Genomic DNA, 10,379 nt, shown 5'->3' with positions numbered 1-10,379 from the left:
CTTCCTGTGACCAAAAAAAAAAAAAAAGCAGTCAGGGGATTTGTTGACATGTCTCTCATTAATTGCTAACATGTTTTTATTTTCATGCCAGGCTAACATCCATCACCTCGAGGGACTGCGGCAGTCAATGAAGTGCGTGTTTCGCTTTTGGAAGTTAATATGGTCGCACACTTGAAACAACGTCAAAGCACTTCACATTTTCCACTCCAAAGCGGGTCGCCGATACGCAAGGCCCGCGAGCGGCGCCGTCACCACGCACTGTTTACTTTTGCACGTTAAACAAATTGACCGTGTCACCGAGATGTCGGCAAAGGCCCTTCACGTAAAAAGCACTTCCAAATTTCCACACCGACGCATGTATGTTGCGAGCGTGCTGGAACAATGCCGCATTTTGGACTTTTAAAATAAAAAACAATAATATCAACGGTAACAATGTCAAAATGACTTGGCTGTACAGAATGCACTTGAAATGTTTGATTGCAAAATATGTCGTTGACATGCCAGGCCACTGGGTGGCGCTGTAACGATACGGTGCTTCCCAAAAAGTATAACTATGTCAAAATGACCTTGACAAAAGGATGCGTCTGCACAAAGCACTTGAGAGATCTTTTGTTTTGGACGCTGACATTTGAAAGTGAAGCCGTCAAAAGTGGGCCTTTGGGTGGTGCTGACATGTGCCATCTTTTGTTTTAGACTTTGAACAAAAGAATCATGTCACAATGTCACAAGAATCGAAAAGAAAGGGGGGGAGGGGGAATGGTTTCCGTCTTCTGTGAACAAGGCAGAGGAAATACAAGGCAAAAGCCGAGAGTCCCGTCGGAGGCCAAAGATGCTCTTCCATGCCAAAATTAAATAAAGCACTAATAAATTCATTCCATCTCCCAAATATGAAACTGTCAAATACTCAACTATGACATCATTTAATCCCAATATTTAGCGAGATTTGCGTTTGAAAGAAACATTTAAAGCTGTTGTTCGTTTGATGGCATTTTTATTATCAAATAACATTTGGTTAATTGTTGAATAATTCGATGGAATTTCTATTTCTTTTGTCATTTTTAATTCCATTAAATCATCAATAATGTCATAAGTACATAAAAATGTCACTCACGAGATAAAGAATTCCATTACATTAATGAGAAAAAAAGGGCATACAATCGATCATATCAGTCGTTAGATAAGATTACAATTAGCATTTGAGTTATTTTTACATTTCCATTCATTAATACTTAGTTTGATTCAATAGATGTTGTATTTATTTAATTTTGGCACAAACAAAAACTTCACACACACACACGCACACACACGCACACACACACACACACACACACACGCACGCACGTCGACAATAAATAAAAGAACCCAGTTTAACCTCCCAAAATGTACAGCTAATAGATGGTTATTTGCAACTTTAGACATGACACATTGTGTGTAAAGTAAAATACAAAAATAAAGTTGCAGTAATAAGGAGGCAAGCCAATCAAAAGGCACCTATTTACAAGAAGCAACGAAAAAAAAAGATGTGCGGGTGAACCGAAACGTGTTGCTTGCTTGCTTTCTTCCTTTCTCTGTGTGTGTGTGTGTGTGTGTGTGTGTGTGTTCGGGTAGCACCTGAAGTCTTCAAACAAACACTGACGGGAAGTAACGGTCGATCGAGTATGGCGACTGTGACGCGACGGCTCCTGCCGTTGGCTCAGCTCAAGCGGCGACTTTTGACAAGCCAACTGAGGAGGCGGGCGGACGGACGGGCGGACGGTTAGGGACTCGGCGCAATCAGCGCAGCGAGCAAGGTGCGATCTTGAAGACAAAGATGTGAAGGTGGCCGGCGATCTGGTTGCACACGCTCACGCAGTAGCGCAGCAGATCCAACAAGGACAGAACCTGCGCCAACACGCTAGCCATTAGCACGCTAGCCATTAGCACGCCAGCATGGCATTATCAAGCGGAAGAGTGTCACTCACCAGCGCAATCCACAGCACCAGGTACTCGTCGATAAAACTGTTGAAATACTGATTGAGGAAGAGGAGGCCTGGTCCCAGGAAGGCCAAGTCGTGCAGGTGCATCTCGCTTTTCGTCATGTGCGCTACCTGAGGACGCAACATCAGACGACGGCAGTCAGCGCGGGGTGAACGTCAGTGCAAACGAGGTGCTCAAGAATGGGAGGGGAGAAAAAGAAAAAGCAACCAGGCCAGTGTGTTTGACTTACGACTAATTTATTGGTGATTTTGGCGGAGACGAAGCCAAAGGCCAGGATGTAAAGACAGGGGTGTTTCTCGAAGAGCTGCACGGCCGACTTCTTGTAAATCATGACGGCCAGAACGATGACGGAACCGATGTGCAGCACCGGCGACAGCACGCTGGTTCCCTGACCACAGGAAAAAGCCATGATCACAGCTGAATTTTCCCAAGTTCTCATTTGAGAGCCCAAAATGGCGGGTTCCGATCCAAAAGGCCTATTTCCCGCGTGGCTGAGGGCAGGGTCCCACCGGAGCAACTTTCCCGGCGCTAGCGCAGACTTACCGCGATGGTGGAGCCGTTCTTGCCGACGCCTCCGGTGAAGATGACTCGGAAGTAGTTGCTACAGGAGAAGATTGCTCCGAGAAAGGTGAAAAGGGCAGGAACCATTTTCACCTGGACGTTAACAACGGGAATCTGCGGACCGAAAAGGGAAACAGAGTTCTGCTTTGACGACACGTCGGAGGAAGTCGTTCGTCTTCTTTCACCCAAGTGCAAAAAAAACCCAAAAACATTCGAGTTCGAAGCTTTAGATGGCACGCAGGGTGTCAAACTCCAGATCTGGGTTGTTTTGCCTTTTAGGTTGTACAGCAATGTGTTAACTGTTTATTTATGATTAGTCCCATTTGAAATGAGGCACGGCCAGTGAGGTGGGCAGGCGCCCCCTCGTGGCTGCACAAGATTTCACAATTCGAAAGGCGTCAACTCCGTTGCATTTTGTCATGAACTGGAGGGAGGACATTTGATTACTATAAAACAAATGAACTCTTTCTTCGCCATTTTATTTGATGACTTTTTTTACGCTGACTGGAATATTTTTTAAGGCTTCTGCAACTTGTTGGGTTTTTTTTTTGCCTACGAGATGGACACAAGAATGACAAGAAGGTATTCCTTACCAGCGCCTGCCAGAAGGCGGAGCCTCCGAGAGCTGCCAGCAGGTACATGCTCATGATGAAGAGCTGCGCTTCGGTCACGTCGATGCTGAGGGACAAGACGTGAATTACTGCCAATGGTTAATGTTGGGCACCTCGAGCACACGCTTAATCGTTCCGTCATAGTCACGCAAGCTTTGTCCCTTTATTTGAAGTGGAAAACGGCAGCTCGGCTTATGTGCGCATGTTGGCCGACTTACATGCCGAATCTCAGCGTTCCCGACACGTAGGTCTGCCAGTGGGCGCAGTAGAACATAAACATGCCGGCGAAGCAGCAGAAAAACATCCAGTCGGGGTTGGTGCCCAGTTGCACTGCGATGCTCGTTCCCAACACCACAAATACTGCAAAAGATAAAATGGGAGGAGACATTTCAACTAAAAATGAATAAAAAGAGCCCCCCCGACACCCTCTGCCTGAAGGTTGTAGTAGAGTGACGCAGGTACGGGTTTTTTTTTTTTGCTAGCAAATAAAACGTCTGACCGGTGGAGAGGGAGTCACAGCCGTGGTCAAAGAGCTCCCCCAAAGGCGAGCTGCTGTTAGTGCGCCTGGCCTGCTTCCCGTCGATGGCGTCCAGCGACTGGTACACGAAGAGCCCCACTGCGCACATCAGGTACGCCCACAGCGGCGCCTGCCAAATGCAGTGCGGGTCGGTCGGAGGGACGGACATTTTGAAGCGCGTGATGCGTGAACGCGCCGCGACTCAGCTTGCTGACCTGCTCGGTGGCGGTGGGGCAGTAGTAGACCAGCACCAGGGTGGTGACAATGTTGGTGGCCAGGCCGACAATGGTGATGAGGTTGGGCGCGATCCAGGCAGGCACGCGGCCCACCAGCCACTCCCAGTAGCGCTGCATCAGAGGCTCCAGCAGCGAGCAGCCGGCACTGCTGTACCTGCGCACGCACGGCAGTGGTGGCAATTTAGAACCCGTTTTGGGCAGCGATCAACTGTGGGTGTACCTGTGCTCCTCCAGCCTTTTGAGCTGATGCCTGGAGAGGGGGGGCGAAGGCAGCTCAAGGAACCTGCGCAGCACTCCGGGCGCCAGCCAGCAGCTCGCCTCCACGCCGGCGCCCGGGCCGGGCTCCCGGTCCCGGACGAGCGCCCGGCGGGAGCGCAGCGCCCCCCCATGCTGCTGCCCCGTCGCACTCATGGAGCCCCGGCTGGCCCGCTGCTCCCAATTTGGACACCACCTGCAGTCGTCACCAGGACAAAAGCATTTGTTTAACTTTCAGCTTTTTTACAAAATGTTGTTCTTTCTTTTTTATCACTGCGGCCGATTGGTAGGGAATTTTCGGAGGCTGATGTTGGCTTTGATTTTTGACGGAACAAAATTCTGGCGATCGATTAATCGACCAGTGAATATAAAAATATTCAACGCGGTTATTTTTAGCTTGCAATTGACATTGGCTGATATTATTTAAAAGTATTGACTGATCGTGGTGTAATGCAACAATCAAATTTAAACGTGACTGCCTGTGCAAATTCGTCATAAGCATGCGCTTCAAACAAGACGATGACTTCGGAAAGGTGAAACAAGCTATAACAATCGCGAGAAGGGAGGGCGACGATCATTGCGATAATGTTATCCAAAACAGACGACCATGCAGTCATCAAAAAACACCGACGAGCTTCGCTTCAGCCTGGCCGCTGATGTTCAACCATGAGCGTTAGCATTAGCATTAGCTCGGCTAGCCGCCACCTCCCGAGCTGCCAACTTGTCCGCTCCGCTTAGGAAGCAACCTCGCGCGGTTGTGTCGCGGAACTACCCCGCCCCACGCAGCCCAGTAGGGCGAGGGTAAGTGTCACGCTTGCGGGAACGGGCGAGTCGGGCAGGGAGTCGGCTACTCCCGGCCCGAGCTAGCCTCGAGTGCTAAAGACCCGTAGCCGGAGGCACGTACCTGCACCGAGAGCCGCGGAAAGTCCGAAGGGATACCCAAGGCTCTTCACGCCGACACACAGGAACCCACGGTGGCGGAGCAAAAGGTCCCCTCCTCCGGCTTGTCGGAATCGAGGGGCCAATTTGTGGCGCGTGCCGATGAGGAGAATAGAAATCCGCACCGACCGGTCCGGTACTGCTTCAGTGTCACCGTGATTGACAGACACCGCACGAGAACTGGCGTCATCCGGTTGGAAATCTCGCGTTACTTGCAGAGTGTCACCCAACTGCCCACCTGGTTTGCACTTTTCAACCGCAAATTTCCCAATAAAAGGAATTGTCTGTCAATGTGTTTTCAAATTAATTTAAAGTAATAAATGCAATTTCAATAGCATGTGATGCTAATAACTATTATGTTGATTTAACTTTTTTTTTATTCAAATGTAATATCAAAATAAAATCTAATATGAAACTTAAAACTAGGTTAAAATCAGAATTAAATCGTTTTTGTTTTCCCAGCACTTCAATGTATTTTAATTTCAGTTAAGAAAAATAATAAAAATAAAAGGTAAAATTCATTTGAAACGTGTCTGTGTGTCAATTATTATTTTTAGATGAGAAATATTTAAGTTTCCAAGTTCCGTTTTTTTAAATTTGATTTAAGACAAAGGCAATTATTAAATACAATTACTTCCACGATTTCCACTTTCAATTGATTATATTTCATTTAAAAACTGGATAACTCACCTGGATTCTCATAATTAGTCCATCAATTATTAATCAATCAAGATAAAAGAAGCGGGAGAAGGTAGCAACGTGAACGTGACAACAGATGACAAAGGATGGCCTATTTCCACACTGAAGGTCTTGTTTACAGCATTCGCATGCAGCTAAAACTCGACTGAGAAACACATGATATAGACAACGCATACATTTTGTAAATACATAGATACATTATACTTTGACTCAAGTGCCACTTGTAGCTAGTTCATACAAAACTGTCTGCAATGAATATAAATGCTTCCCCCCCCATCTGTTGGGGATTGAGGTGGAAATACTTTTGAATTGATTTATCTTGATCTCATTTATTTCACATCACAAAAACCTGGCCTTTGAACAGGGGTGTGTAGACTTTTGATATCCACTATACCGCATTCCATTTTGAAGCGACGAGTCAGGTTTTGACGGAGCCGAGGGGTTCAGGCCTCTCGCTGGACCGCGCGCGTCCCGTAAGGACTCTGAAAGAAGTATCTGAGGAGCGGGCGTAGCAGAGCGGCCACGTCAGGGTCGTCCTCGTCCTCGGGGGCCTCCCGGGCCACCGGTGCCACCAGCGAGCGCGTCTGAGCCGTGTGCAGCCCCTCCATGGCCCCCGACAGCCAGATGAGCCGCTTGAGGCTTTGGATGTTGCGACCGCGGTCGTGCAGCAGCTGGTGCTCGGCCACCGCTCGGCGACTGCGAGCACAAGGAAACACCACCAGAAACCTCAATGGACGTTTTCGCTCTTGATGCTGAGAGCAAAGAAGGCGTCGTCAACTCATCGACCTTGCTGGGGCCTCACCTCTGGTTCTGCTCACACAGCCCGGTGGGGAGCAGCACCAGGAGCACAAAGACCACCAGCCGCCGCACAGGGATGTCACACATCTGCATTTTCTAGTTACACAAAACAATGATCCAATTTACATTCATCTCCCCAAAAAAGTAACAAAATACAAAAGTTCCTGTTCTTTCCATTGAGGACATCAAATATTTGTTTTCGGACAAAAAAAGAAAGCAATGGAACAGAAATGCCAAACCACTTGGATTATTCTTTTGAGTTCTTTGTGTCTGAGCCGAAGAAAAAGGAGTAGAAGGCAAGGACGATTTCTGCCTTGTCGCAGGGGAAGCCAAATCAAGTGACAGACAAAAATAAAAAAACGCCTTAACAAATGTTCAATCCCATTTTTGGCCTTATTGACTTTTTTGCATGGTTTCTGAACTCAAAGTGTAAAAGCGATTCTTTTATTTAACTTCAAAAAAGGAAGAAATTGAAAACCTGAAAAATGCTGGGGGGTTTTCACATATTTGGGATCATCTGAGGGACAAACCATCTGATAGCAGACAAAGATATAACGAACATTTCAGAAATATGCAATTTGGGGTTTGTAAAATGTCAAATTTACGTTTCAAACCACTTCATGTCAGTCACAAACACATTCAAAAGCCTTTTTTAGACAGATGATCATAAATCAAATGCAATGTCCTAACTCTGGCCAAAGTCTTCTCCGGTGTCGTCGTATCTCCAAGGAAAACAAAATTTCCCACTTGGGCAACGCAAGAAACCGTCAACTACGGAACCGAACAATTATCGTCAGCCAACTATTCGAAATGTCGATGTGCCTGAGTTCCTACAGTAGAGGACAAAATTGAATCCAACAAAGAGTCAAGGGCTAATTGTTGCCTCGCTTTAACAAGTGTTTCCTCGGTCCGAATAAGTTCCTCAGTCCAAATCCCTTTTTGTCAGGTTTTTATTTCCTCCCTAAGTCTGCCTATGTAGAAGTGAAGGGCTACTCACCCCGTGAAGAGAGTAGATCCTCAGCAGAAAAATGGAGAAATCTCGACCTCCAGACCTTTTATAAAGGCGCCCTAACAAGAACACATCCTCACTCCTACACACACACGCGCATACTCACAACATCAGACCTCCTGTTTGTGTGTAGGCGCCGAATCTTTGATAAGCAGGGTGAGATGGCATTGATTTGTCTATTATGTGCTGTCATCTCTAGAGAAGAGAATGGGTAAGGGATGTGACTAATTCCTGGACACGCGTTTGAGCGGCTGATGAAAGTTGGACGTGTTTGTCGCCCGGAGATATCGGCCACTAATGAAGACGAGGTGAGCAGTCGCTGTGACAACAAGGCTCGGAGAGGTTTCCATCCTGCGAGAATGTGTTGGGACCTGCTGCCAGCAGAAGCCATTTTAGGCCCGCCTCCCATTTAGTCACCAGAAGCGAAACAATTAAGAACAATGAAGTCATCGGTCACGCGTGTGGTTCCGGCATTGGCGAGCGAGCGCGTGAGCGGTGGCGGAGGTGCTCACCCTTAAAAAGATCTGCCACGTTGCCCGCCACCGCATTAACGCGTTGTCGACTCCTGCGAGTAAGGTGGCAGGAACCACTCGGGCCTTTCAGCGACATCCATCCATCCATCCATCCATCCATCCATCCATCCATCCATCCATCCATCCATCCATCCATCCACCCATCCACCCACCCATCCTTCCACCCATCCATCCATCCACCCACCCATCCTTCCATCCATCCACCCACCCATCCTTCCATCCATCCATCCACCCACCCAAACCCCACCCATCCATCCATCCATCCATCCATCCATCCATCCATCCATCCATCCATCCATCCATCCATCCGCATTTCTGGAAGTCACATCTGGTACAACGCTAACGACACCGGCTTGTCAAATTCCAATGGCTTTATTTTCTGTATATAGATTTGTATAGATATTTATAGATATTTATATATAGTACATGGACGTGTATGAGACAACTCGGTCACTTGATTATCTTCTTTTGTTTAAACAACGTGACAATATCAGAGAAAGAAAGAACACGAGTGCAAGCGAGCAAGGCATTCCACATGATCAGAGTACAGCACAGCAAAGCGCGTGTGAGTCTGCCTGCATATGTAAGCGTTCATGTGAGCGGCAGCGTGTCTTTGATTGTGTGCATGAGTGCACGTTTGTGTGTGTGTGTGTGTGTAGAGTATGGAAGATCATGTTTCAGTTGGTGAATGTGCCCGTGAAAGTGTTTAAGACAACATATTTGGCGCAAGCCTTGGGGGCGGGCCTACATAGTATGTACGTGGGGGAATGCAATTGTCTATGTTCGCGTGTGTGCATATTTGAATGAAAAAGTGTGTGTTGAGTGAAGGAATTGCTTGTTTCTTTGTTTTTTTGTCTGTTTGGGTGTGTGCATGCAAGTGTGTGTGTGTGTATTTGGGATGATGGGGATGCAGGGGTGGGATGTTGTCGTGTTGCATAGATTCAAGCAGACAGGAAGTGGTCAAACGCAGACAGGAAGCGATGAAACAATCTCACACAAACAACGACACGACGGAAGACCAAATAAGGGAGTGTGGTGAGGTTTGTCCAAAAAGATAATAGCTGTTGTTTGAAATGGGCATCAGTGCACTAGTCGGTTTTCCCAATCCGATACTAACTATCCATCCATCCATTTTCTGTACCGCTTAGTCCCCACTGGGGTCGCGGGCGTGCTGGAGCCTATCCCAGCCGTCATCGGGCAGTAGGCGGGGGACACCCTGAACCGGTTGCCAGCCAATCGCAGGGCACACAGAGACAAACAACCATTTGCACTCGCACTCACACCTAGGGACAATTTGGAGTGTTCAATCGGCCTACCAAGCATGTCTTTGGGATGTGGGAGGAAACCGGAGTGCCCGGAGAAAACCCACGCGGGCCCGGGGAGAACATGCAAACTCCACACAGGGAGGGCCGGAGGTGGAATCGAACCCGCACCCTCCTAACTGTGAGGCGGACGTGCTACCCAAGTGCGCCACCGAGCCGCCCCGATACTAACTAAATTTCTAAAAAATACAATTTTTTCCCCTTGAATTAGTACCTGCACCAATTTATGGATGTTGAAATACAATCAAATCATACGTTAACCAACATCATGTCGTCACGTGTCGACAACGGCCTCGACAAAACGTTGCCATTCATTAGTTGTGTTTACTCGTTTAAATGAGCACGCTAGCACTAATTACATCTCAAACCTACCCAAAATTTGCAAGTTGACGACTTTGCACTTTAACGCGTGTGGAATGGGTCACATTGTCCAGCTGTCGTCAAGGTGAACTGTTTATATGATTACAACACACACAAAGACGAGGCAGAGTGATTGATGACACAAAAAAAAAATATGATGAAGTAACAGACAATATTCACTCACAGCGTGGAGGAGGACGTACGTTTGGATTGGAGAACATTTGGTCGACACTTGCCATGCTAGCTTAGCCACTATTAGGGCCATACTGAAAGGTAAAACAAACTAACAGCGTATAAACCTTGATCTTGCAAGCCATCAAACTATATATACGCTCCCAAAATGAAAGAAAATTGGTCAATCCTATAAAGTACAAATGACATGATTTTTTTTTTTTCTGGAAAACGATGGGGGGGATTACAAAACAAGTCATTTTTGTATTTTAATACGAGACCTTAACATTGATATTCAAACAAATTACCAGTTTTGTTTTTCAAAAGATCAGCGATTTTAATTGAAATCTTCTTAATGTCTTTTTCCCCCTGAAAAAACAACCAAACAAAA

General features: G+C 47.0%; 2 protein-coding genes across 2 annotated transcripts; both read right to left on the bottom strand.

Annotated features, from left to right (window-relative positions):
• Window positions 1–1,037: 1,037 nt before the first annotated feature.
• cept1b (choline/ethanolamine phosphotransferase 1b) lies at window positions 1,038–5,276 on the bottom strand. The gene is made up of 10 exons (XM_061291173.1): window positions 5,062–5,276; window positions 4,123–4,353; window positions 3,882–4,056; window positions 3,649–3,796; window positions 3,368–3,509; window positions 3,132–3,216; window positions 2,521–2,652; window positions 2,207–2,365; window positions 1,962–2,087; window positions 1,038–1,881 (listed from the first exon to the last, which is right to left on the bottom strand). The coding sequence occupies exons 2-10, from the start codon at window positions 4,311–4,313 to the stop codon at window positions 1,774–1,776; spliced, it is 1,266 nt and encodes a 421-aa protein (XP_061147157.1). The 5' UTR covers window positions 4,314–4,353; window positions 5,062–5,276; the 3' UTR covers window positions 1,038–1,773.
• A 584-nt stretch (window positions 5,277–5,860) lies between these two features.
• Window positions 5,861–6,735, bottom strand: pth4 (parathyroid hormone 4). Its single transcript, XM_061290312.1, has 2 exons — window positions 6,598–6,735; window positions 5,861–6,491 (listed from the first exon to the last, which is right to left on the bottom strand). The coding sequence occupies exons 1-2, from the start codon at window positions 6,684–6,686 to the stop codon at window positions 6,239–6,241; spliced, it is 342 nt and encodes a 113-aa protein (XP_061146296.1). The 5' UTR covers window positions 6,687–6,735; the 3' UTR covers window positions 5,861–6,238.
• Between the last annotated feature and the right edge of the window lie 3,644 nt (window positions 6,736–10,379).

Source organism: Syngnathus typhle, linkage group LG11 (assembly GCF_033458585.1).
Source record: "Syngnathus typhle isolate RoL2023-S1 ecotype Sweden linkage group LG11, RoL_Styp_1.0, whole genome shotgun sequence".
In the NCBI taxonomy this organism is placed as follows: Eukaryota; Metazoa; Chordata; class Actinopteri; order Syngnathiformes; family Syngnathidae; genus Syngnathus; species Syngnathus typhle.
Note: the sequence above shows the minus strand (reverse complement) of the source record. Positions and strands in the feature narration are given on the sequence as shown.

Excerpts from the sequence above, each read along its gene's own strand:
- cept1b (XM_061291173.1), bottom strand. The coding sequence starts at position 4,313 with ATGAGTGCGACGGGGCAGCAGCATGGGGGGGCGCTGCGCTCCCGCCGG. Across the intron at positions 3,510-3,648 it reads CTGTGACTCCCTCTCCACCG|TATTTGTGGTGTTGGGAACG; the intron begins GTCAGACGTTTT and ends TATCTTTTGCAG. Across the intron at positions 3,217-3,367 it reads GGAACGCTGAGATTCGGCAT|CATCGACGTGACCGAAGCGC; the intron begins GTAAGTCGGCCA and ends CTTGTCCCTCAG.
- pth4 (XM_061290312.1), bottom strand. The coding sequence starts at position 6,686 with ATGCAGATGTGTGACATCCCTGTGCGGCGGCTGGTGGTCTTTGTGCTC. Across the intron at positions 6,492-6,597 it reads CTGTGTGAGCAGAACCAGAG|TCGCCGAGCGGTGGCCGAGC; the intron begins GTGAGGCCCCAG and ends TTGTGCTCGCAG.